Raw genomic sequence first — 13,313 nt, 5'->3', positions numbered from 1 at the left:
GTGGCATGAAATTCAAACCTAAAACATCTAAATTCTACCTTCTTTAATATAAATTATATGTCATGCACGTCTCCTATATAGTATCTAAATTGGCAGAGATAAAATGTGTTATTTTAGATTTACTACATTAATCTAGAGTGCCCTTTCGGGTTTTGTTTTTATATTAAAAGAAAATACTACAATAATCTCGATCCCATACCTAACATGATATCAGTATATTAGAACAAAATATATATTTAGATAAAATAATCACATACTTCAACATGACATTAGACGGTCACATAAATACGCCATAAAGAATATATCCAGTTATCCACCCCTATAAAAGGATTACTTCTTGCACTCGTAATTATAAGTGAAAGCTGAATGTACAATTCAGCTTACATCCTTCTCCAATGACCACTTTTCTCGTCTCTTTTGAAAATGAAAAACTAATTTCATGAATAACATATCTTCTTTCTTTCTTTAATTTCTTTTTTTTCTAACCTAACATAAGTATCTCAACCAAATTATAATAGTGTTCCATCTATGGAGTTCAATTATTCACACATAAATAGAGAAAGATTGAAAATTAACAAGACATATAATGGTCTAGTTACACTCTAAACTATTATTTTTAAGGGTTGTGTTTTATCGTTGACAACTAAATGGGAACAGAGGGAGTAGAACTTACCAACTTCTTGATGGCATAAAATGCAAAGTTACTAACAGAAGAAGCTTAACCCACTTTACTTGCTATAATTTACTTTGTAACATTACTTAGTCTTATGTTTTTCTTGCTACAAGTTACTTGTGCAATAGAGGGCTTGTTTGATCTGTTGAGTCAATTACACAAACAATGTCCTCAACTTCAACCATGGACTTGATCTCCTTAGCCTTCCCCCACAGAACAGAATAAAATCCAGCAGTTATAATTACTGCTCCAATAACACTGCACACAATATTCAAATAAATAATTCACTACATGAATGTTGTTCTTTTTCCGAAAAATGCTGGCTATGGGCTCTTCAAAATCAGAAGGAATATGTTATCACATGTTCAAAACCACTCGTTTCAAAAGCCATTTTTTTTCCTTGTTAAACGTTGTATCCAGTCAAATATATTCAAATGGATGGTGTAATACAGGGAAAAGAGAGACAAGGGGTTAAAGGTTAATTCTTAGGAATAAGCACTTAATATATGCATTAGTCTATTTTTGAACAACAAAGCTAGTTGAGTAAAGATCTATAAGCATGAGTAGAAGGATGGCGTTGTCTATATATTACCTTCCTAAATGGAGTGGATCTGCAAGGAATATGATCCCCAGGATTGCTGATATGACCATTCCCAAGGGCTTGAACATGGCCACATAAAGAGGACCTTTCTTGTCTAAGCACCATGTCAAAACGTTGTAACGGAAGACACTTCCAGAAACCGCCTAGAGTTCAAGAAGATTTATAACCGATGAGTCACATACATAATATATCTATATATAAAAACAGAACAAGGAGAAGAAGAGAACAGAAAACGAAAAATGCATCAAATATCTTACGGAGAAAACAATGGCTATCATCCCAATCCCAGGCTTCACCATCCATGTCTTTGGATTGCTTTCTAATGCCATAGTTAAAATTGCACATTGAATACTCCCAAAGAAGCAAGTAAAAAACACTATTGTCATGTGTTCGGGGTATTTCTTCACGGTATCTGTCTGAGTAAATACGAACAGATATATATGAGCATGTGACTGATGTTCTAATTGTGAGATATAAACATATTTATACCTACGACGCAATAGAGCAGCTACAGTTTAGTGTCTAAAATGATTGAGAAAATGCCCAACTAAAACTACAGAAGTAAAATTTTATTTGAAGTATAAAATGAATCGATCCCACCAAAGGTTGCTCGTGGGAAAATGTTTTAAACGAAGTATCATTAACTAAAGTAAGTCCTATATACATGAAATTACCTGGGAGATTTTTAAGCTGATTCTTCAAATAATTCATTTTCTCAATCTTGAATCGCTTTCTAATATGTTTACCTGAAGAATATTCCATCCAGAAGACATGATGCAGGTGGTAGTAATCAGAAGACCTCCCAGTATCCAGTTTGATTCTTGTGAAAGTACTAACTCGTGATGGGATGAATCAGAAGGTAAATTTGATCCTAGTACTCTTGGTCCTTTGTATAATGTCATGATGGATGCCCCTATAATTGCCACTACGGTGCCCACAGATTTTGCTTGACTGCTGGCCTTCCTTATGTCTAACTTCTCCATCCTAAAAATGTCAAAAGACTGAAAGAATGAACAACTAGTTACAACTGAAACTTATGATCTAACATAGTACCACTTTTTACTAGAAAAAGACATTAGTGCTAGTGTCAATACCACATATAAGAGAACACAGATCAGTAATTTTTTAATTGTCCTCCGTCACACAATTGTGAGCATATATATTAAGTTTAAACAAATACTCAAGCAATGGCAGACCTACATGTACACTACTGTATGCTCAAGCACACATTGTTCTTTACACGATCACTATATTTTTAATAGGAAACTAGCATTTACACCAAAATAGATTCACCGAGCACCTTCTGTGATTAAGAGCAAATGGGCATTCATAAACCTACAAATTCTGGGTCTGCCACTATATTGAAGACGAGAAAAAGCTCAAGCAGCCAAACTATTTTGGTTTGCAACAGAAGAAAGCAACTTTTTGCACATATTAGAGAATGATTTAGATACTGGAAAGTGGAAACCCGCACTTCAGTGAGACAAAAGTGAGCTTAATTTCTATAGCATTAACAATCATTAATTAGTAAGCCTAATGATAATGAATGGTAAACTATGTTGCCATAAACACTGTATATAAATCGAACAAGAAATTAGGAGTTGGCTAAGCCTCACCTGAAAATGATGGCAAGCAAAAATGTAAAACCTGGCATCAAATTCCCTAAAGCAGCTGCCAGTGTAGGAGTGCTGTACTTAATACCTGTAAAGGCCACGGCTTGCACCAAACAAATTCTGCAATACAGTTTACAAGTTGAATTTTCCCCAAATTTGACAACAATAAAACAGAGAAGAAAATTAGTAGAATACCCCAACAGGCCAAGAAGGAAGAATCTCCACAATATAGGCAAAGTAATAGGAACCATATTGCTTCTGAAAGAAAAGAAAAAAAGTAAGACTTTAAATTTGAGTAATCTCAAGAAATAGGTAAAGGGGCATTGATGATTTTTGACAAACCTGTGTCTATGGAAGATTAAGCAAGGAAGAAGAAAAAGGGTACCAAGGGCATTATAGTAAACAACATAAACAAGATTGTTCAATCCATCATTCATGGCTGCTTTACCAAGTGTAATCATCAACATTTCACAACATTCCACCATCACCATTGCCGAAAAGGGCAAGAAATCAGTTGACCAACATTGCATCACCATTTTTCTTTCTTTACACTCCCAGTCCCACACCTAGTCAAGAATCCTTTTTTTTCTTCAGAAGAAAGACAACAACTTTTTCATTGCCGTACTAAATTTGATAATGTTTTTTTTTTTTTTGGTTTCATTAATCAAGTTGGACCCTTTTTGTTTGTCTATCGTGCTTATACCTAAAAGAGAGAGAAATTTGATTACTGCGGCCAAAAGCAGGGTAGGGTAGAGTTGTAAACTTGAATATTTTTCGTATTTAAATAATTTGATACTAATGAAAGTACGAGTTAGTTCATGACAACTCGAAAATATCAAACATATATTTAAAAGATAATCTTCAAAATCTACTCTCAGAACTATATGAATCAAATTAGAAATTTTTGCATGTAATAGATTATGTCAAACACAAAATCCTGCTTCCCACCACTTATGACTTCTCTATAAACAGAGCCCACAAGTAAAAGTTACTCGAAGGCCCAACTTGTGTAACTCTTATTTCCCACTCAAAATGCCTAAACCCAATAAGCCTGGAACTAAAAGGATTCGTGATTCGACTCTGTAGAAAATGCTTGAGATAATGATAAAATTTGGTATAATTTTTTTTTCAGACCTGTAGAAAATGCTTGAGATAATGATAAAATGCTTGAGATAATGATAAAATTTGCGTATAATTTTTTTTTCAGACCTTATTTATAGATTAAATTGAAAAATCAAATCAAATCGAATTTTAATTTGGATTGATTTTTTGGATTCTTGGTTTGACTTTGAATTTATAATTTACTTTGTTTGGTTTTTTGATTTGGTTTTGAATTTAGAAAAATGAAAACCAAAAAAACTGAATTATATATATATATATAATTAAGTTGGTGTTAACCACTTTTGTCCCTTTTTAGTTATTTTCATTATGATTTAGTTTATCTTATTATGTTCGGACATTTATAATTGATATAATTTTAAGTATTGTGTTTTATATTTTACTTTTGATTTATATTAAAAAGTGTATTTTAATATATATATATATATATATATATATATTATTTTTTATTTTTGAAATTTTCAATATAACTTTATTATATTTCTAATTATTGACATAACTGATTAACCAAATCGAAAAAAATCCGAACCAAAAAAAGAAAAATCAAATCAAACTAAATTTATTTTGTTTCGAATTGAATTATACTTCTTCAAAACCCATATCGAATAGTATAAAATCGAATCGAAAAATTAAATGCACATCCCTCTATTAAATATGTTATTATTATTATTTAAAAAATCAAGATGATACAAATGTCTATTATATTAGCAACTTAGCTTATTGTGTGAAGTCATAATCATGAAAAAAAATAAAAACACTTTCGTCCATTTATTTGAATAATTCAAGAAGATAAGCACATCGTGTGGTGCAATTTAGGGATTTATAATGTATGTTTTCTAATCTAATCCCTTTTTCAACGACTAAGACTTGTTTTAAATAAAATTTCTTCACCTGATTATAATTGTCTTCTTATAAGGACAAAATAATCTGCTTTAAGTAAGAGGTTTGGTGTAAACTTCATAGTGGCAATAATCTTTTTCATATTTAATGTTATTAATTTTTGTATGGAGGGCAGATTGCAAGACATTGTCGCTAAATATAATATATTCGTAATATTTTTGTTGCTAAATAATTACTGTAATATTTTTTTTATTTATTGTGATGTATCCTTAATATAGATAGGTAATATGTAGATATATTTTTATTTTTTTTCGTTTTGGCTTGATAAGTCATAATATATGCTACTTGACTCTTTTGAGAACTGTTACAAATGAATTTAAAATTCTTCAAAAAGGAATATCTTTATATCTAACAATTATTTATGCATTTCGATTTATTTTTTCTCAGATCCTATGCAGTATAAACGGCATCTAATCCCGGTAACTTGCAAAAAGTATGTTACATTTGCTTAAACTTCAAGAAAGTTAATCATTTTATTTCTTTGTTCTCACGGTAGAGTATCTTAATATAAAGTCTTGAATTTAATTTTGTTAGAGAATATTTTATTCCTAATATATGACTTTTTAGCATGAATTTAAATGTAATCAGACTTTAACATTGTTATGATGGAGTTATCTATGTTAGAAAACATTTTATCCTAACGTATAATTTTTTGATACGAATCTAAAATTTAATCAGATCTCAATATAAATATTAAAAAAGATTTTGTGCTCAAAATAAGGCTATCAAAATTTGTAAGTGGCCCAGTTGGCAAATGACAAAAGAATATATATTGTTTATTACCTTTTTTTTTTTTTCAAAATGAGTAAAGAATATCGTCAACATGCCTATATCAAAGGAATAAATAGTAGTAATTTGCTAATTGTCTAATTAAATTTTATTTATTTCATATTAAATTGGAGATATGAAACCTCAAGAACATTGCATTAGATGATACATTCACATCATAATATTTCCATTTCAGTTTTTCATCATTAATGTTCTCCAAATAAATTATATTTATTTCCTATTAAATCTTATTGATTTTCCTTTTCAGCTTTTTCTCTTTATCTTTTTCTCCTTTAACCTTTTTTTTCCCTTTATCTTCAATTTTTTTTTATAGGAAATTAAAAGGTGCAACAGTAGTAAGTATTTCTTTTTTGTCATTTTTTACTGTTTATTTTGGAGAATAGTGAGACTTGTCAGTTGACAGCTTTTGGTTTCCAAATAAGTCAATGTCCTTTTCCAGTTCAAAATCACCCCTCTAACTTCTCTGTTTTATATTTTACACACTTTTTTTTCCCTGTTGCTAAAAACTAGAAATTGTTTAAACATAGAGAGAGAAAAATAGGCTCAAAAATATTCAAACTTCTTTTTTTTTTCTATTTATGTTGTAAAAGGGATTTCAAGATCCTATAAATGTCTTAGGGTTTTGCTGCAGCCAGAAGTGATTCTTTATATAAAGGGATTGTTATAAGTATTGTTTTTCTGTGTAATGGTGACTAAGTGGGAATCAAGACAGGTAAAGATTCTGTCTTTAGCATTTTCTGTTTGGTTTCATCACTATCTATTGTTATTTGCTCTGTCACTAAATTGTGTTTTCTTTTGAAAAAAACAAAAGACTCCAACTTTTCTTGAATCTGAAGGGACAGTGATTCTGGATGTTTGAGTTTTTTTAAGCTTCAGAGATGGTGAAAGGTAGATAAAAAAGTTGGGTTTTTTTTAATGAGTTGTTGAGATGATTTGTTCATTTGGTGAAGTTGAGTCACAAAGATGGGTTTCTAGGCATACCCATCTGAAAAGTTCTTGGATTCAACATAGAAAAGATGGTGTTTTTACATATCCTCCTCCTCTGTTTCCCCCATCTCCTCCTTCATTTGGTGGAAGTTCTAGTTTTCATAAGGAACCGAACTCATCTTCTTCATCCCCATCTGGAAACAAAATTAGTCCAGCTGTTCTTTTCATTATAGTTATATTAGCTGTCCTGTTTTTCATATCTGGTCTGCTTCATTTGCTAGTTAGGTTTCTTATCAAACACCCTTCTTCTTCAGCATCATCTCAATCTAATGGATATCCTGAAGTTTCTAGTTCAGATGCTTTGCAAAGACAGTTACAACAGTTATTCCATTTACATGATTCTGGTTTGGATCAAGCATTTATTGATGCATTACCTGTCTTTTTGTACAAAGAGGTTGTTGGTCCTAAAGAGCCCTTTGATTGTGCTGTTTGCTTGTGTGAATTCTCTGATAAGGACAAATTGAGATTGCTCCCTACTTGTAGCCATGCTTTCCATATCAACTGCATTGATACTTGGCTCCTCTCGAACTCAACGTGCCCTCTTTGTCGAGCAACTCTTTTCAATCCCGGGTTTCCCATTGAAAATCCAATTTTCGATTTCGTTGAACCAAGAGATGATGATGGTTATCATGGTAATGGGGATCACGAGTACCCCACTTCTCAAAAGACTATGGAACTAGAGGAAGTTGTGGTTGCTAAAGCAACATTTCCTGTGAGACTTGGTAAGTTTCGAAGATTGAATGATGGGGGAGAGGAAGTAGAAGGAGTAGGAGAGAGCAGTAGCAGTAATTTGGATGCAAGAAGGTGCTTTTCAATGGGTTCATATCAGTATGTGGTTGGTGATGCTAATCTTAAGGTAGCCTTGGACAATGAGCGGAAGACGAATAATATGAATCAAGCCAATTTGGCAGAGCACGGTCCTAATCCGTCAATTGATGAAGATATTGAGGGGAAAAAGATAGGTATCGGCACAAAAACAGATAGTTATTCTGTTTCCAAAATTTGGCTTTGGTCGAAAAGAGGCAAATTCGCAAGTTCTTCAGATTGCCAAATGGAAGATCAGCCTCCTTCTGGTATGGACTTACCATGGCTTAGAAGAACAGAAGGCATGTAGTGAATTCTGATCTCTTATTCTCTTTGTTTTATCCTTTTTTGTTAAACGATAACAGAGAGGTGAGTTTGCCTTTTGGCTAGTATTCTTTTAGATGCTAATTCAACAAAGCATGCCATACTTGATAAATGATAATCAGCTTGATTCAAAAGTTTGTTCCACAACTGCTATTTACTATTATTCTTATGTTCCTTAAGTTCTGTAAATGTATAGTCATCTCTTCATTCAATTGGTTCATGAATTCTTTCATGATTAATATATGAAAAGCCTAATGATCAGAGTGTTGGGATAACATTTTCTTTTTCATTTGTCATGAACTGTGTTAGTAACCACCTGTAACATGCCCAAAATTTGCAACTTAGTCCTTAAGCAGTTTCAAACTGAGTTGTTATGTGTTATTTGAGATGAGGGGGTCTTTTGGAAACAAACTCTCTATCTCCACGAGGTAGGACAAGGTCTCCGTTCACTCTACCCTCCCTAAACCCCCACCTGTGGAAATACACTAGGTATGTTGTTTCTTGAAAAAGGTGGATGCTGTAGTTTCCTTAGAGTCACGACTGTGAGATACAGTCATCTTGATTCTTTTTTGAGAACGGAGAGATGTCCAATTGCTAGTAGGCTCAAAGTTCATGTGTGGCAGTACTCGAACTTGTAACATGTGCTCAACTCAAATATCTCTCACGGGTTGTTCTTTTACCCTTGAATCAAACCAATGCCCTATGGCACTGTGGTCTTAGTTAATAGAAAATGAAGACTGGGATTCTCTTTGGTTCTCTAAGCATCCTATTAATTTGGCTTACATGGTCTATATTTTGTATCTTTTGCCTTAAACCACACACATAAGCAAACTTCACTCTTTCTTTTCTTCTTTTATCTTTTCTGTTGCAATGGAGGAGGGGTAGTGCTTTGTGGGGAAGGGCGGTGTTTGAACACATATTTTTGGGGTAGTGGTGGGATCCATGAAAACAGTGGCTTTGTTGGAGACCATATTAAGTGGCATCAGTTATGTGTCATTTGTCCTCAAATATGACCCTGTTTGTAATTAAAGCCTTGTTGATTCTCCAAGAAAGAGTGCTGGCAAAATCATTAAGTTACAAGTAGAGATTAGATATCATAACCCCCTACTAAATCATTAGTTAATTGACAATAATAATGTAGCCTCACATGTTGCACTGAGGCTTACACTTTAATAATTATCTGAAAATGTATTTCTGTTTTAGTACAGTAACTCTGCTAAATTTCCCAAGTTTGACTTCCTTTGCTTAGCTACATTAAACTTTCCTAGTTCTAGCAATGATTCATCCTCTCACCTTTAACAAGATGTCTAGGGTTCGAACCTTAAAAACTCTTGGATGGGCCATCAATGCGTGAATCTAAATTACTTAGGCCTACGGATTTAGATGATTCTACTGAAAAAGTTTTTTTAAGATGTGAGAGAAAAGTTCCCTTTTGTAGCTCAAATTTTCCCTCTATATTTTGCTTGTTTGTACTTTTCCTTTTTCTTCTTTCCGTCCCTAGATGTAGGGTAAAAGGTGGCACAAATTATTTATTACAACAGCTTCTATATTGTTCCACATTCTATTGTGGGATCAGTTAGATTGTCCTTCAAAGTTCTCCTTGCTCCTTTTCTCTCTTCTTTATATCCGAGTCTCCGGCTGGCTCTACTATACTTGGCCATTTGAACTTGTGACATGCTCCTAAGTCCTAACCAACAAGATATCGCGTTTTGTATATGTACAAAGTCATGTGACCTATAAAGTTCCCTATGTTATAATCCAACCAGAGTGAGTGTAGCAAATAATTTGTAGTAAATGGCATCTTCACGAGTGCAGATTATAGTAGGACAAAGTCCTTATCAAAGACTATATCTTGAAAATCTGCACCACATGACAACCCACACATTGGTATAGTGGACCAGAAGAGTTTTAGATTTATTCAACTACAAGGGTGGGGTGTTGGCTTATTTGGACTTGCTGCACATTGTATTTTCCTTTGGTTTAGGCAATGAATTGTCAATATTCTGCAGTGACTGGAAAATGACTTAGTTAGTTATGTGGTCCACACATCATATTAGTTAGTACTAATAATAGCTGAAGCTTCACCTTTCAATCATGCTGAAGTAGGTCCATTATTGGTCATTCATCATACTTTTTTTGTCTCTTCTTCTGCTTCATTTCATCATTATAAATTATGAATTATGAATTTCAATTGTTTAACTTATTCTTAATTTCAATTATAAATGTCGATTTTATTAGATTAGGTAATAACTTTGTCTTCTCAGATAACCCCAAGGAAGCTGCAACTACTACCCACCATATAATCAAATAATAATAATAATGCTAGTTGAGATGGAGGGATCAATTGGGCCAACAAACGTAGAGCGTATGGCAAACCTGAAATTTAAAGAATTACTATAGTATATTCGTGGTCATAAGAATTAAAATGAAATAAAGTTGGTAGCAATTAGCAAATCTTGGTGGGAAGTTGAGCACTTTAGTAATAGTCAAGAGGCTACTGGATTCCAACCCTTTGTCACCATGGTTTCAATGACATTTGACCTTCTCCTAGTCACTGTACTCATTTCATTTTATTCTTTCTCGTCTCTTTTCAAAAGAAATGCGTCTTTTGGCACATTTAAATTAAATTTTAAATTCATAATATTCAAAAGTTATCAGCTTGTTATTAATTTCAACTAAGTTGTCGATTACATTTGAAAAAAATATATTAATTTAGCCCTTAAACTTAGCCTTTGTGTAGAGAGTTTTTTCTTTTTTTATATAGTAAACATGACTTGATGATTCAAGTAACAGCAAAATCAACTATAGAAACGCAGTCAATAGTGTTACTATTAGTTTATGCGGACCTACGATGCTCATGACATAAATTGAGGCGTAAAATTTATTTGTATCGGGTGTTTACACCAATACATAGTTTATTTTAGTTAACTTTAATTAATTAACATGTATTTTATTTTATTAAATTACATAATAATAAAAATTAACTTAATTTGATTAAACATCTAGTGTGGATAATTTTTTTCGAAATTGAGTATTATAAACTTCAGAAAATTCTTACATTTTTTTGATCCAATCGAGACAGCTGTTTAAAGAAAAAACTTACATTTGCTTTCCATAGTATAAAACTAGTGAGCGACTCTCTATCTATAGATTTAAAAAGAATGATCATTTTCCTTTTTTGATAATACTTTAACTTTTTACATGACATATTTAAGACCACAACATTAAAGGATATTTTGGTACATTTGACATAATTAACTTTGATTTTGAATCACATAATTAAAAATTTTTCTTTCTTTCTTTCTTAAACTCCGTTCCAAATCAATCTAGATCATTCTTTTAAAAGGGAGAGAATATATCTTTTTATAGTCCAGATTAAGTTAACATCCTCATCTTAATCAATGCCATAAATATAATTTAAATAACCTTCTGTAGACATTATCATTAATCACTTTAATTTTATGAATCATCCCATATACAAGATCAATGATAATCTGATGTAACAAATCATCAAAAGAAACTAGAAAAATAATGTGATTTATCAAACTGTAAACAAACAAACAAATAAAAGTTGTTACATTTTTAAAGAATTAAATTGAATAATACCAATTGACTAATCAAATTCTCAACTAAAAAAATAAAATAAGAGTACTCAAATCTTTTTTTTAATTTCCCCAACTCAATCAACCGACCAAATTTTATGTCAGAGAGAATCAAAACCACCTGTATCATCACCGTCACAAGCGTTGCAAATAACAGAGCCCTGCCCAATTTCTCCGCCGCAATTCTCGGCCCATCGCCGCCGCTTGTCCGATTCCACATCATGGCTTTCTTTTTTCCTAATTCGCCGCTTCAATCAAGATTCCGGCGGCTGAGGAATTCACAACAAGGATGATGAGTCTTTGCCCAAATCCATTGAAGACTTGGCAGAAACCGGAATTGAAGCGAATCTCGACGAGAAATCACGAAATAAACGATCGTCTTCCGATTGATCGTTTACCCCTGGTCCATCATCGAAATTCAAGGAGTAACTCATGGGGTCGTAATTGAATTTATTAGTTTTAGAACGATTTTTATTGAATCGTCTAATAAATGTCTTCCATTTTGGACCTGCCACAAGTTCCGACCACTCCCTGACTTTCATAACAGCGTTTAACCCCTTATCCCACCAATGCGTTTCTTCCTTTTGATCACTGGTAGAGACTCGTTCCCAAACGCCTCTTCCACATGTGAAAGATGGAAACCAAAAACAACAACCCCTTTTCGTGAATTCAAGCTCCTGCAATTCTTCATTCACGTCCGAGTCTTTTGGGGATAATTCCGTGTTTGTTTGACCCGCCATGTTTCAAGAAATTGACAACAAGAAGAAAGGAGAAAATATCACACCATCCGCAACCCCTTTAAATTAGGGGTTTTGTTGTTTGCAGATAAATATGGAATTTTATCAGAAACCCTAAAGCATTCGGGTCTGGATTTCTCTCTGTCCACTAAATTGCGAATGTTTATAACGGAAATATAGGAAGAGATAAGGGAAAACCGGTAAATGCCGGTGACAAATTATTAGTTGGGAGGGTACAACTGTTAGAGGAACACAGCTGGAGCCAACTAGTTTTCGGCTTAGTTATGATTTGTAATCGTGGCAATTTTTTATTGGAAAAATATCTATTCAACTGTGGGCCTGCGGCGCCTCTCCTAGTTAATTTGATTCCGTCTTAACAATTAACGGATTGTTTTGTTGAAAGTCACCTATTATTGCCGGTAATTCTTGAGGGTATTAAAGTCCTCAACGGTCGAAAATCGAAGTAACGATAAAAAATATTTTTTGTCAATCTTCCTTTTTCAGTTTGGTCTTTGCTTTCACATTTACTTCATGTATTAAGTCACCGTAATTGAGTTTTATATACGCTATTTTCATCTCGCTTAACCTTAATATCACAATTTTCAAATCGTCATATTATTATTTTTATTATATATCTTATCGAGTGTGAATATATATTATATCATTTGTGAATATATGTAATATATATCGTATAAATTTTTCATTTCCTCTATTATTAAAAAAAGAAAAAAAAACAAGCTAAGGATGCAACATCATCATGATCGGCAAGTTAATTATTTGGTGTAACTGTGTGATATGAGTAATTTTTTATTTGTTGACAATGATAGAAGTTATTAACATTGAAACTTTGTTACTCTATTATATACTCATCCTATTTAAGATGGACAACTTTTATATCATATAATAATTAAGAAATCATTAATATATTGAATTTTACTAGTTTTTTTTCCTTTGTTTATATTAATAATCCTCTTGAAAAGAAATTCTTATTGTCTTCAAAATTTGTTTAAACTTTCAAAGTTCATATATTTATAAGTGTAAAATGAAAAAAAAAAATTAATTAATTTTGTTTTGATAAAGTAAGTGATCAAGTAATATGAGACAAATAACTTTAATAAGAAGCTCATTTAATATGAGACGGAGGAAATAGCTCAAAATTGAAGG

The 13,313-nt window shown here is 32.4% G+C and overlaps 3 protein-coding genes across 3 annotated transcripts; 1 reads left to right on the top strand and 2 right to left on the bottom strand.

The window, feature by feature from the left end:
* Nucleotides 1–515: 515 nt before the first annotated feature.
* LOC107009264 (WAT1-related protein At5g40240-like) lies at nucleotides 516–3,822 on the bottom strand. Its single transcript, XM_015208572.2, has 7 exons — nucleotides 3,230–3,822; nucleotides 3,083–3,145; nucleotides 2,891–3,007; nucleotides 2,021–2,258; nucleotides 1,532–1,690; nucleotides 1,266–1,417; nucleotides 516–931 (listed from the first exon to the last, which is right to left on the bottom strand). Exons 1-7 carry the CDS (start codon nucleotides 3,421–3,423, stop codon nucleotides 787–789), a joined length of 1,068 nt encoding a protein of 355 aa, XP_015064058.1. The 5' UTR covers nucleotides 3,424–3,822; the 3' UTR covers nucleotides 516–786.
* A 2,274-nt stretch (nucleotides 3,823–6,096) lies between these two features.
* LOC107009117 (RING-H2 finger protein ATL46-like) lies at nucleotides 6,097–8,073 on the top strand. Its single transcript, XM_015208394.2, has 2 exons — nucleotides 6,097–6,407; nucleotides 6,507–8,073. The coding sequence occupies exon 2, from the start codon at nucleotides 6,624–6,626 to the stop codon at nucleotides 7,794–7,796; it is 1,173 nt and encodes a 390-aa protein (XP_015063880.1). The 5' UTR covers nucleotides 6,097–6,407; nucleotides 6,507–6,623; the 3' UTR covers nucleotides 7,797–8,073.
* Nucleotides 8,074–11,242: 3,169 nt separating this feature from the next.
* LOC107008758 lies at nucleotides 11,243–12,401 on the bottom strand. Its single transcript, XM_015207910.2, has one exon. It carries the CDS (start codon nucleotides 12,150–12,152, stop codon nucleotides 11,691–11,693), a length of 462 nt encoding a protein of 153 aa, XP_015063396.1. The 5' UTR covers nucleotides 12,153–12,401; the 3' UTR covers nucleotides 11,243–11,690.
* Between the last annotated feature and the right edge of the window lie 912 nt (nucleotides 12,402–13,313).

The sequence above is a fragment of the Solanum pennellii genome, chromosome 2 (assembly GCF_001406875.1).
Source record: "Solanum pennellii chromosome 2, SPENNV200".
NCBI classification, from domain to species: Eukaryota; Viridiplantae; Streptophyta; class Magnoliopsida; order Solanales; family Solanaceae; genus Solanum; species Solanum pennellii.
Note: the sequence above shows the minus strand (reverse complement) of the source record. Positions and strands in the feature narration are given on the sequence as shown.

Bases quoted from the DNA above. Each gene is read 5' to 3' on its own strand.
- LOC107008758 (XM_015207910.2), bottom strand. From the start codon at position 12,152: ATGGCGGGTCAAACAAACACGGAATTATCCCCAAAAGACTCGGACGTG.
- LOC107009117 (XM_015208394.2), top strand. From the start codon at position 6,624: ATGATTTGTTCATTTGGTGAAGTTGAGTCACAAAGATGGGTTTCTAGG.
- LOC107009264 (XM_015208572.2), bottom strand. From the start codon at position 3,423: ATGGTGATGCAATGTTGGTCAACTGATTTCTTGCCCTTTTCGGCAATG. The intron at 3,146-3,229 runs GTTTGTCAAAAA...CTTTTCTTTCAG, and splicing joins TTAATCTTCCATAGACACAG to AAGCAATATGGTTCCTATTA. The intron at 3,008-3,082 runs GTATTCTACTAA...ACTGTATTGCAG, and splicing joins TTCCTTCTTGGCCTGTTGGG to AATTTGTTTGGTGCAAGCCG.